The sequence below is a fragment of the Peromyscus eremicus genome, chromosome 2, assembly GCF_949786415.1.
Source record: "Peromyscus eremicus chromosome 2, PerEre_H2_v1, whole genome shotgun sequence".
Taxonomy (NCBI): Eukaryota; Metazoa; Chordata; class Mammalia; order Rodentia; family Cricetidae; genus Peromyscus; species Peromyscus eremicus.
The window spans coordinates 123847282-123861140 of record NC_081417.1 but is presented as its reverse complement, the minus strand read 5'-3'; the positions used below and the strand labels follow the sequence as shown (position 1 = coordinate 123861140).

General features: G+C 37.3%; 1 protein-coding gene across 4 annotated transcripts in view; it reads right to left on the bottom strand.

The window, feature by feature from the left end:
• Window positions 1–13859, bottom strand: part of Eps15 (epidermal growth factor receptor pathway substrate 15) — a 110659-nt gene that overhangs the window by 65316 nt on the left and 31484 nt on the right. For all 4 annotated transcript variants that reach the window (XM_059254693.1, XM_059254694.1, XM_059254695.1 and 1 more), the window contains exons 5-8: window positions 11935–12030; window positions 9452–9517; window positions 8577–8702; window positions 5589–5648 (exon numbers count right to left, since the gene is read on the bottom strand). In XM_059254693.1, coding sequence (XP_059110676.1) covers window positions 5589–5648; window positions 8577–8702; window positions 9452–9517; window positions 11935–12030 — 348 coding nt within the window. The remainder of the gene's footprint in view (window positions 1–5588; window positions 5649–8576; window positions 8703–9451; window positions 9518–11934; window positions 12031–13859) is intronic.

The following is a 13859-nucleotide window of genomic DNA, read 5'->3' as shown; positions in this document are numbered from 1 at the left end:
ATCTTTTAAATTAATTAATATTTAAAGCATGTATATAAAAAAGGGGACAATCTATAGAATCTGATAGGATATAACCTATCCATTTTATTAATTTTTTTAAAACAAATATTTGTGCCTATAACTTGTATAAAATAATGTAATATCTCCATTTTAAAAGCGGTAAAGCACAATTTATATTTTCAGAAGATGAAGTTTCTGTAGCTTAAAAAAAGGAAAATTAAAAGAAAAACAGATGAGCTGGGTGGTGGTGGCACACACCTTTAATCCCAGCACTGAGGAGGCAGAGCCAGGCGGATCTCTGTGAGTTTGAGGCCAGCCTGGTCTACAGAGTTCCAGGACAGGCACCAAAACTACACAGAGAAACCCTGTCTCAAACCCGCCCCCACACCCCCACCCTCGCAAAAAAAAAAAAAAAAAAAAGACAGTATCTTTAATCATACGAAATCACTCTGTTAAGTAGACACTCTAAAAGAATTCCAGTAGCAACTAGGAAAAAAAATGTGTATTATTTCTTGATTTTTTTTCCATTGAAATTTCTAATTCTCATCCAGGTGGTGTCGGCGCATGCTTTTAATTCCAGTACTTGAGAGACAGAGGAGGTAGATCTGAGTTCAAAGCTAGTCTGGTTTACAGAGTCAGTTCCAGGACAGTTAGAACTGTTATACAGAGAAAACCTGTCTCGGAAAAACAAAACAAAACAAAAAAACACAAATAAACAAAAAAAAATGGAAAAAAAAAAAAAGAAAATCCTAATTCTCTCAAGAGGAAATTTGCTTTGGGCTCCTATCTTAACTCCTAAGTTTGAATTGTTTTCAAATCAATATCTATTGAGTATACAATACAAATGTGATCCATAATTTCTATGATGGCTAATATTTTATAAATGAAGAAACTGAGGCCCAGAGATGCTAACTTGCTTAATACAATATTTTAAAGAAGCCATAGGCTACAGTATACATTAAACCAAGCATAATGTCACATGTCTATAACTCCAGTACTCAGAACTAGGGAGCAAAGGATTGAATTGAGGCCAGCCTAGGTTATACTAGAGTCTATCTTAAAAAAATAATTTTTAAAACGTTTATAGATGTGTGTGTGTGTGTGTGTGTGTGTGTGTGTGTGTGTATACACACATACATAAATGTATATGGTACAAACCAGGATAACCTAGCTACAGCATTCTTGATTGATCAAGCTTTAATCAGCATTAACAAGCACCTGTGTAATAATTCACACTGCCATACTTTCCTTTATAATTGAAAAAACTAAACCTGACCTGTGGACCCAGATTATAGTGAGCATCAAAATTACCTGGACAGCTTAGTAGCTCTACAACCAGAATTCTGGAATCAGTAAAGCTGGCACTGGGCCAAAGAATATGCACTTCTAACAAGTTCCCAGGTGACTCTAGTGTTGTGTATCCAGGGAATAGCACTTCATCATTTGACCCAAACCAAGCCTTTCCACACACTAGCCAACCAACAAGAATTCAATGTCAGTTTGAAAATACATGAACACTACATCTCCAAAAAGTTGAAGCTCCAGAAAGAAAATGATCTGTCCAGCACACCCTTTTCAGCCAAGTTGACAATGTGTGTAATATCAGGTTGGCATTTTGCATGCAACAAGTGACTAGCATGCATATAAAGGTCAGCATTCTTCTTGCTGCAGATGGAAGTCATTTCCTGGAAAAGTGGACACTGAACACAACAACAAAAGCAACGTCTGCCGTCTGCTGCCAACAGACAACATGTTTTTTCCTGAAAGTTAAAGTTATTAATTTCATGTGTCTTGAAAAGAGTTTCTCCAAGAAAACTAAAGCCAAAATTTTGTTCACTAAATATGAGGCCAGGCGGTGGTGGCGCAAGCCTTTAATCCCAGCACTCGGGAGGCAGAGGCAGGCAGATCTCTGTGAGTTCGAGGCCAGCCTGGTCTACAGAGGGAGATCCAGGAAAGGCACAAAGCTACACAGAGAAACCCTGTCTCATAAAACAAAAAAAATAAAATAAAATAAAATAAAATAAAATATGAAAGATGAACAGAGTAATTTTAGTACTGCTTGACTATGATCTTGTTTTCTTTTATCTATCTATCTATCTATTTGATGTATCTGGTGCTCTATCTGCATATACACTTGTATGCCAGAAGAGGGCATCAGATCCCATTATAGATGGCCGTGAGCCACCATGTGGTTGCTGGGAATTAAACTCAGGACCTCTGGAAGAGCTGCTAATGCTCTTCAGCCACTGAGCCATCTCTCCAGCCCTCCATTTTGTTTTCTTATTATACTTTATTTTATCCTATACAAAGTCTACAACTGAAACAAAAGCAGCAACCAGATCAAATGATGCCTACCCCCAGCCCCAGCTGCCCCCACGTGTGCATGTGTGTGTGTGGAAGGAGAGAAATGCTGGTTATACTAGAGGTGTATACTAGATGAGTGTGAATATAGTTACATAGATGCTAAACCAAAAAGCTTTTAGGATTTTTTTTTTTTAAACAAAATCATCACAAATAGACCTAAATTTTACACAGGGTGCCACGGAAAGAAAGGATTTAGTTGGGATTACTATCAACAACTGACTTTCTTTGAGAGTGTTTTTCTCTTTGTGTTTTAAGCAACATTAACTTTCAGTGGACATCAGATCAATCTGAGGGGCTTGCTTCATTTTGTGTTTTGTTTTTTAAGAAAGAATTTCTCTGTGTAACTCTGGCTGTCCAGGCTCTGTAGACCAGGCTTGCCTCAAACTCAGAGATCCACCTATCTCTGCCTCCTGGGTGCTGGGGGGCTTTTAAAATACAGATCCTGACCAGCTTCTGGCATAGAAGGTCTGGAGCAAAGCTTGCGGTTTTTTTGAGGGCTCTCAGGTATTACTAACAGGCAACTATACTTTTACCATTTCCTTCGTTTTACTTGCTCACTGATCTTTTCAAGCACGTGGCAACCAACAACTGCTGTAAGGGGTGAAAACACTGTGTTTTCCAAGCAAAACAAGTTTCCTGAAAAATGTCTGCCCACCAGGCACTGTGCTTGATGCTAGACACACAAAGGGGAAAGACCCTTCCCTTTCATTACACAGGAGAAGCAGCGCAAGAGTAACAGTTAATTTCAGGGCTTGAGGTGGAGCTCAGTAGCAGAGCGACCCTATGTTCAATCTAAAGAACCATAAAAAAAGAAATGCTAATAACGTGTGTGTGATGAGCAGTGACAGTGCATGTCTTCAATCCCAGCACTCAGGAGGCAGAGACAGGCGGATCTCTTAGTTCGAGGCCAGCTTGGTCTGCAGAGTGAGTTCTAGGACAGCCAGAGCTGTTACACAAAGAAACCTTGTCTTGAAAAACAAACAACAATAAAAACAAAAGTATGTGATACCTGCTAGCATATACAAGTATAGCTCCCTCTTAGTGCCACATGTTCTTCACAAAATAAGGACCCAATAAATACTACTGACAGAAAAGATTAAGACTTAGAAAGAAGAAAACAAAAACAAAATAAACAATAGAGAGATACAAAGACAGTGAAGTAAAAATGGCATCACCTTCACTTTACAGGAACCAAAAAGGGAAAAACTGTAAATTACTTTTCTGGGAAGAAATTTTGCAAACACTATCTTAATCAATCCCCATGATAGTATATATCCTGATACTTGAACAAATGCATTTTTTGCCTCTAGACAAATGTAAATAAATTGGAAGATATTCTACAAGCTATCACACCAGTATTCCAAAAACAGAAAAAGTCAAAGTCATAAAAATAAGACAAGAATGACAAACTGTCAAAGACTCATGAGACTGAAAAGACACAGCAACTAAATGCAGTATAATACTACAGAGCACAGCTTAGACCAGAAAAGATTAAGTGGTAAAATCAAAAGAAAGTGTGAAGTTTAAAAGTAATTTACCAATGTAGGTTTCTAAGTTTTGACAAAGGTCATCCTTGGATAGACAGTGAGTGTAAGACCTGACTGGACCAATCATACTATTACTCAGACTCAACAAAGAGGAGCCCGGGGCAGTGAGATAACTCAAATGGTCATGGTGCTGGCTGTGCAAGTCTGGCAATCTGAGACTGCTCCCCAGGTAAAGGGAGAAAAAGAGAACAGACGTTGATGTAATCCCCTGACCTCCACACTCATGACATGTCACCTGTGCTCACAGACACCAACACATTTTAGAAAACGTTTTTGAAAGCGGGAATAAATTAAGGTAAGAGCTGAATTACATGAAAATTAAAAATGTGAAACATAAAAGGATAAATAAGTCTAAAGAATGGGTGTTTTGAAATATCACTGACCTAATGATAGACTGAACCAAAGAAATAAAAGAGACTATGAGCATAAATATGGAAGATTAAAAATAAGAAAAAGAGGACATCCTTAGGCATAAAAAGATTTTTAAAAAGAACAAGTTTAGAAGTAAAAAACAAACAATTGAGCTAGAGAGATGGTTCAGCAATTAAGAGCTTGTACTACCCTTACAGAGGACCTGACTTCAGTTCACAGCACCCATCAAGAGGCTCACAACTAATTATAACTCCAGCTCTAGGAGATCTGAGGCCTCTGGCCTCTACAGGCAACTGCCCTCATGTACACACACACACAAAACAACAATTCTTTAGAAAAAGAGGTAAAAAATTTAAGCAGACTAACATCCAAGTAAGAGTACACGGGAGATTACTGATTCATCCCAGGTCAAAACAGGTTATGTATGTGTGTTCGTACATGTGTGCATGGGCCTGTACAAATGAGAGGCTGATGTTGGTGTCTTCAATTCCTTTCCATCTTAGTTTTGGAGTCATGGTCTCTCACTGAACCCAGGAGCATCCTGTCTCTGCCTCGCCAGCACTGGGATGACAATTTCTCACCACCACACCTTTTTGTCTTTTCCTTTAACTTAGGTTCTAGAGACTGAACTCAGGTGCATCATGAGGTCATGAGCTTGAACTGCAAGCACTTTAACAACTGAACCACGTCACCAGCCCCTATTCAAGTTTCATCTAACTTTAAAGAAGCAATAAAAACCATTCTGACATTAAATACCTAACTGCTAAATAACAAAGATCTTTAAAATAAGGAAAGATGCCAAAATGTTCCTGCCCCATCAGTTAAAATAAAACTAAAGCGTTGTTCATGTTTCCTTTTAATAAAATAATGTGAAGATTAGGAGATATAGTTGAAACAAAACTGAATTAATTTAAGAAGATTGAAGCAATATAAGACCCCCACTAAATTACCACACCATCATCATTACAGTATATTAACCAAGTATCTTTCCTAAGTACCAAAGTAAGAAAAAAAATGATGGCAAAATACACACATTCTCTTTCTCATTAAAAATATGCTGTCACCTATAACTCCTAAAAAGGTTACTAACTACATTCTGATGGGTCTATACTAAAGATAAATTAAAATGGGAAATGCTTCCCAGGGCAGGTGGCACACACTATAATTTAAACACTCAGAGGCTGGAGTAGGAAGCTTGTAAGTTTAAGCCCTGTTTTCATCAAATGGAGGGAGGTATGGGTGGAAGAAGGTTGTCACATGATAAAATTAAGAAACTTTACATTTTAAGAACATTTAGTTACTTACAACTGCAAACTCATCTCTGTCAAGCTTTCCATCATGGTCAATATCGCTCAATTCCCAAACCTTAAACAAGAGAAGTGAGAACAATTAATGCTCTTATTTTGTGTTCCACTTACGGACAGGAAGAGAACGTTTACTAGTGGAGTGTGAGAGTGCCTGGTCATTAAGTGCCATAAAAAGAATCTGGACTTTGTCTTAATTGCAATGAGAAGTTACTAGAAGGTTAGTTTAAAGCAATAAGATATTACTATTTTATATTATATTATTTGAATATTATAATATTCAAAGTTTAGCAATCTCACACCGACCATACAATAGAGAAAAGGATGGAAGTACTACTAGAAAAAAAGCTTTTAAAAATCAGTATTTGCTGGCATGGTAGATCTGAGTTCAAGATTAGCCTAGTCTAAAGAGAGTTCCATCCAGGACAGCCTGGGCTGCACTTAATGACCCAGGGGCAGTAGCACAAGTATTTCTGGGGATGTGATGTTAGTCACCACCACCACCACCATAGAATCTAACGTTCTATGAATTTTTAACATATATTGTATTAAGAACATATACTATCACATTTAATCCTTGGAACCCTATCAACTGAAAACTATACCCAATTTAAAGATTTGAAAACCAACAAACAGTTTCTAAGGACTTTCCCAAAGTCACTTAAAGAAGCAGGGCAGCCTCTGTAAACTGGCTGCTTACACGAGAGCTGGGAGCTTAGAGAGAGTGGTTATGGTTTAAAACGTGAAAGAAGAAAGGAGAGAAATTACTTTGGAAACAGATCAAAAGTGGCAAGTAGTAGGGAGAAATCCAGAAAAAAATTAGTGATCATAAATTTATTTTAGCATTTCTCAAAAGCCTGTATGAAACAAAAGAGAAGGCAAATAATTAGCAAATGCAAAATTGAGTTTTTAGTAAAATCAAAGACTTCTTAACAAAGTTAAAGAATTAAAGTCTTAAAAGCATTTAGGAAAAAAGATCTATATAGGAAAGCAGGAAATTCAAGTTAGAATCTATGATTTCATCAGACATGATATTGAAGAACAATGTAGAAAAAGAGCTAAGAATAAAGGTATGGAACTGGACGAGCACACAGAAATTAAACAAAGAAAAAATAATTTCTGAAGACTCCAAGAGAGAGGTCTTACCAGTTGAAAAAAGTCATGGAGATGCTGATGGTGACGATGGCTTACTTAACGTTACTCAACTGCACAGTTAACACGTGCACTATATGGCCAGGGGAGGGAACTCACTAATAAAGCACTTCCCATGCAAGCATGAGGGCCTTAATTCAATTCCCAGACTCACATAAAAAGGGTGGGGTCAGGCCAGGCAGCGGAGGCGGACACCTTTAATCCCAGCACTCAGGAGGCAGAGCCAGGCAGATCTCTGTGAGTTCAAGGCCAGCCTGGTCTACGGTATGAGATCCAGGACAGGTATCAAAACTACACAGAGAAACCCTGTCTCAAAAAACCAAAACCAAAAAAAAAAAAAAAAAAAAAAAGGTTGAGGTCAAAGCTGGAAGGATGGCTCAGTGGTTAAATGCACTTGTTGCTCTTGCAAAGCACCCAGGTTCAGTCCCCAGCACCCACATGGTGGATCACAACCATCTATAATGCCAGTTTCAGAGGATCCAATGGCCTCTTCTGATCTTTATGAGTGCCAGGCACACACATGGTGGACAATACATACACATTCAGGCAAAATATTCATAAACATAAAATAAATCTTTAAAAAAAAAGGCTAGGTGTCTAGGTCTCAGGATAAGGAAAGAACATGCCTCAAATAACTAAGTACATAGATAAATTAAATAATTTAAGAAAATAAGAAAACACAGTAACAGTTCCTGAAGAGCAACACCTGAGGCTTCCATGTGTACACACATGTGTGAGCACACTCAAGAGAGAAAAAACAGAAAACAAGCAAAATCCAAAAAAGACAGAAGGGGCTAGCTTGACAACGTGGCAGGTAAAAGTGCTTGCTGCCAAACCTAATAACCGAGTTCTACCCCCAGGACTCACATGACGGAAAGAGAAAACCAAGTCCCTCAAGCTGTCCCCTAATCTTCACAGTGGTGTACTGTGGCACACCCCCAAAACACACACACACACACACACACACACACACACACACACATTAATTAATTAATTAATTAAGTTTTTAATTAATTAATTTAATTAATTTTAAAAAAAACAGAGGAAGTAAAGGAGCCTGAGATCAAAGAATTAAAGTCTAACAAACATCTAGGAGAAAAAATTCAAGAAACACAGTCAGAAAGCAAAATTTATGATTTCATACTCCTTAAAACAAGACCCTATAATACATAGGATAAGGTAGAAGACAGAAAATATAGATGGTCTGGGCCTGGAAAGATGGCTCAGCAGCTAAGAGCATTTGCTGCCCTTCCAATACCCACAGGGTGGCTCACAACTGCTTGTAACTCCAAGTCCAAGGGACCCCTCACCCTCCTCTGTACTCTATGGGCATCTGACTTATATGTGCATACGCCCCCCACCCCCACCCCCACCCCCACGTACACATAATTAAAAAGAAAAATAAATCTTTAAAAAATACAGATGATCTCTTAAAATTTGTCAAACAACTAGATCATTGAAGTATACATGCAAAAAAAAAAAAAACCAGATCTGATTAATGGACTTACATATGTAACTAATACCAATTATTCATTTTTTTTTATAGGGAATAACTAAAACCAGAAATACAATGACAATAATTTACATGTTACAAATACAGAAAATCCTGTACTAACACAACTTTAATAAGACCTGTCTATATATTAAACAATGAGCTATTAGTGCTCCTGGTAAGTATAAAATTGAAATATGTAATAACTATATCTAGCACAATACTGCAGTCCAAGCATTCATGAGGCTCAGGCAAGAGGTCTTTGAGTTCCAGACCAGCCCGAGCTATACATTACGACCATCTCAAAACAAACAAACAAATTACTTTTAAAGTTTGCTATCTTACTCTTCCAAGGATTTCCACAGGTAACTTAGAGTTGAGCAACACTGGTTTCACTTTATCACCAGACAAAAATCCATCCACTGGACTCAAACTATCAAAAATTGCATCATATTTGGCTTTGTCTTCAGACTACAATATGAAAAGAAAGATGACAAGTTAAACAATCATGAAAAGGATTTAACTGCACATGTAAGAATAAAATCCTCAGTCAGGCAGTGGTGGCACACACCTTTAATCCCAGCACTTGGGAGGCAGATCGGATGGATCTCTGTGAGTTCGAGGCCAGCCTGGTCTACAGAGCGAGATCCAGAACAGGCACCGAAACTACACATAGAAACCCTGTCTTGAAAAACAACAAAAACCAAAACCAAACCAAACCAAAAGAATAAAATCCTCAAATAACATACAACGTACTCTTAAGCTAACATTTTCAAAAACATTTCATCAAAATATACTAAATCATTTCAAAGTGTCTCTACTAAGGACTTGTTGGAACACTAGCTTTGCTTTTCTACTGTCTGGTAGACTCCAACAATTTCAGAGACAGAAAGAATGCTTCAAGGAGTACCTAGTACACTCAACCAGACCTATAGCAAGGGAGTAACTTTTCTAAGAAGACATTGGCAATGATATTCTATCTTCAATTCAAAGAAATAAAAGTCTAATGCAGAACAATGTATTTTGAGCGAAGGGAGGATTTAAAAGTTGTTACAAAATGGCTAACAGAGCTAAAGCATTACTCAAAATTTTCAACTTCAGTATTTTCCCTACACTCCTTGAACATGTATATGAAAGTCCAATGCAGAACGATGTATTTTGAGGGAAGGGAAGAAGATATTTTTAAGTAGGAAACAAAAGAGATGAAGAAACTTATTTACCTTTACAGCCCAAGGGAGCTCGGCAGCTGAAGTCCCACTGGCTAGCAAAGGACTGCTAGAGTCATGCTAGGAAATACAGAGAACAATGAACTGCTGAAGTCCTCATACCAGTAGTCAATGAAGAAAATGTGGTTTTTCCACTTAAATGTATTTGTGCAAAGTGCTGGGTATCAACACTATTTTACTTTAATTAGACCTTCATCTACTGTCCACTGAAATAAAAACTTTTCCCCAATATTATTTAAGGAAAGCAGACCAGAAAAACTTATTTAGCACTTTTAAGTTACCTGTATATGATACCTAATGGCAGCACATTCAAGTTATTACTTTATCTAGCTCCAGAGACAGGTAAATACATTTGAAAAATCTCAGTATTATACCTAGGCAACAAATACTTATGACAACCCTTGTAAGTCATGTCTAAACAGAGAGATACAGACATTCTCAAAACTGAAGTTAATTTTTTTTGCTTTATTATTTTATTTTATGTGTATGGGTATTTTGCCTGAATGTATGTCTGTGTACCATGTACATGCCTGGCAACCATGCAGCCCAGAAAAGTGTGTTGGATCCCCAGTAACTTGAGTTACGGATAGTTTAATCCACCATGTGGGTGCTGGGAATGGAGCCAAGGTCCTCTGGATGAGAAGCCAGTGCTCTTTACTCCTACACCATCTCTCTGGCTCCCTAAAGTTAAAAGCCTTAATACTTCTAAAATATTATGTTTTAAAGAAGAAGGGTTGGAAACATCTCAGTGGTAAAACACTTGGCCAGTAGGTGCAAGGCCGTGGGTTTAGCTCCAGCAGCACCAAAATTAAATTTAAAATTAAAACAAGAGCTATTGAACTTCTAAATAAGTTGAGGTGGGGTTGATAAGCTGTATCATATATAAAGACATTTCCTAAATAATGATAATCAAAATATTATAAAATTGGCACACAGCTAAACAGATATATAAACAAGAACAGGAAAATCCAGAAAGACATCAAAATGCGAATGACTTTTAGGTCATCGCTGATGTGGCATTTGAAATTGGTATGAAAAAGAATGATTATTCAATACATTATTAATTCTATATGATAACTACCATGAAAGAATGAATTTAAATCCACACTCACATTTCCACCAGAAATAACAAATATAAAAAAAGAAAAAGTAAGTTTTAGCTTTGCAATTTATTTACCTAAAACAATTTCATCATGGGAGTAAAAACATAACCCAGTAAAAGACAAATGACAAATTGGAAGAGTATATTTGCAAAGGATATGGGTGGAGAATTAACTTGCTAATTTTTAAAGAACCTCTAGAATTCAGGAAGAAAAAGAATAATTGCTCAAGAAAAATAGTCGCAGTCTAGAATTAGACACTCCCATAGCGGAACAAAAACCATTCAGGGTCTTAAAACTAATCTATCTCTCCAGGCAGTGGTAGCATACACCTTCTATCCCAGCACCCAGGAGGCAGAGGCAGATGGGTCTCTGTGAGTTGGGGGCCAGCCTGACCTACAAAGTGAGTTCCAGGACAGGTTCCAAAGCTACACAGAGAAACTCTGTCTCAAAAAAACAAAAAAACAAAAAAACAAAAACCCAAAAACCAAACAACAACAACAACAACAACAACAAAAACCTAATCAATCTCACCTATAAGTTAAAAAGACAAATCTAGACACTAACATACCATTTGCCACCAAACTGACATGGATCTATAACCTGACAAGAGCATGTGAGCAAAAGCACAAGGAAATTGACATGCCAACCAACTACTGGTAAACGTCAAATCATACATGCAAAAACTCTTAAAGACAATTTCACTTTTGAGAGTTTACAATTATATTTCTGCATATGGAAGATGACATAAAATTACTATCTGATGCCGCATTTTTCCTTAAAGAATTCTCTACATGCCTATATTGAAATTTATATAAATTTTAGTAAACATAAAGAAATACCATGCAAACATTAACACATATCCATTTTAAAGGGTATGGAGTCAAATACATAGAATGCTACAATTAGAAAATTAAGAAATGTATATTTATATTTTTTATATGCACATATGACTCTGAAAAACATATACAAAACTACTAATAGTAGTAGTTACTAAGAAAGAAAGCTAGGTAGCTAAGTGATAGGGATTAAAGGAGAAAAATCGATTTCTTTCAAATCATGTGGTGTAATTTTTTTTTGCTAAGTATGAATATAGTATGTGTTTGTGTATGTTTCTGTTGGTAGGATCTCTCACTTGACTCAGAGCTCACTGGTTCCATTAGGTTAGCTAGCCAGCTATGCCCTGGAGAATCCTGTCTCACCTCCTGAATTCTGGGATTACAGGCAGGTCACTATGCCTATCCAGCCTTTTATGTGGGTACTAGTGACTGAACTCCAGTCCTCATGCTTACAGGGGCAAGCACTTTATCCAATGAAGATCTCCCCAGCCTTAATCTTTCTACTTAAATACATTTTACATATAAAATTATTTCTTACAAATCTTGGTGGAGGAACAGCCAGATTCAAGCTACTCAGTGAAACTTCCAGTCCATTCTGGGCACACGCCACAAGCCGTAAAGCAACAAAGAATTCCTGACAAAGAAAAGCATAAATGTTAGCTTTTCTCCCAAATCTACCTTCTTTTAAACTTTATGATCTGAAAATGTAAAATAATTCACAATTATTCCACAGTATTATGTAGCAACAAATATAACAAGAAATTTGCTTCAAAAATATTTGCCTTGAAATTGAGAAAAGAAACATGTACAAAGATTTTTCTAACATTATTAGTAAAGTAAAAAAATACTTAAACTATGGTGTATGAAAGTGGAAATGGTACAAAATATCCACATTTAAAGAGTATCCAGTATCACTGAAAGTGCTGTCTGTTAACTGAGAGGTCTTTGGGAGTCTAAAGTGAGCTAACAACTGACTTATCAGAAGCCATCTCTGGATGGGAGATGTGATTTCGAAACTGGATCAGAAGTATAAGAGTCCATCACTGCTATTTCAGAGGAGCTACAGAAAACTACTGGTCAGCATCTAAAACAATTTTAACTGCTTGACTTAAAAATAATTACAAATCAGCCAGGGGTAGTGGCACATACCTTTAATCCCAGCACTCAGAGGCAGAGGCAGGCAGATATCCGTGAGTTCGAGGGCAGCCTAGTCTACAGAGTGAGTTCCACGACAACCAGGGCTACACAGAGAAACCCTGTCTCGAGAAACAATTTATAAATCTTCCACAAAGGTCCTTGTACTTTAAGTCTCAATTCAAGCCTAATTAAGTAAGTAAATAAATGTAAAGAAGCTCAATTTATTTGTTATCAGTTGTCCTCAGTTAGATAGGCTTGACAATAGAACGGGTGTTTTGTTCCAGTAATATTTTTTTCCAGTTTTTCAACATCCTAGGACTGTTGCTGATTTTACTCTAACCATCCCCATTCTTACCTATCCCCATTTTATCTATTTCTTCTTACCCTTTTTACCTTTTCTTACTTTTCAAGCTATGTGCTGTATTCCATACATGTCTCTTGAGAGACTCCCCCTGGGTCTGGAAATGTTACTTAATGGTAGAGTATTTGTCTCACATAAATGAGAGACCCTTGTTTTAAGGGTCTCTAGCAACACACACACAGCTCGCTCTCTCTCTCTCTCTCTCTCTCTCTCTCTCTCTCTCTCTCTCTCTCTCTCTCTCTCACTGTCTCCCTCTCTCCCTTTCTCTATGTCTCATACTCTTATCTCCCTGTCTCCCTGTCTCCCTTTCTCATTCATTCTCCCTCACTCCCTCTCTCTCTTTTTTTCCCTCATTTACTTAAGAAGTTTCTGTGTCATAAGACTTCAACTCTCCCAGGTAGCCTACATCCCAATAACCTCCTAGCTTCTTCATCCTGCTCACTGTCTTACTTAGCTCAGGCAAAAATGATGCTTCAAAACTCTTCTCTATCTCCACAGCATCATAAAGCATTTCTACTTCTCCTTTGACCTTCCACGTCTCTCCTGCTAAAGTTTTGTCTGCTCCACCAAGCTTTCAATGCTTGTATATTCTTCAACTACTCTTAAAGAATGAGATCCCATTTCCACACTGTGGATGAGCTCTGAATGAAGTAATTCTTCATTAAATTCTAGCTCTGCTACTTAAAACTGCAATGCCACGGGCAATTTAAATAAAATTCTTCCCTAAAAGGAGGACAGTCTAATACTATCCACCTTGCAATGTATTAGGAGCAATGAAATAAAACTATTCTGGAGGTAGGAAGTACTAAGTGTCATTTTTGTCATACAGATTCTCGGATTTCTTTTCTTTCTTTCAAAAGATAATCCAAACAGTATTATCTTTGGGCTGGAGAGATGGTTCAGTGGATAAGTGCTTGCCATGTAAGAGTGAAGACTGAAGTTCAGATCCCCAGAACACACATAAA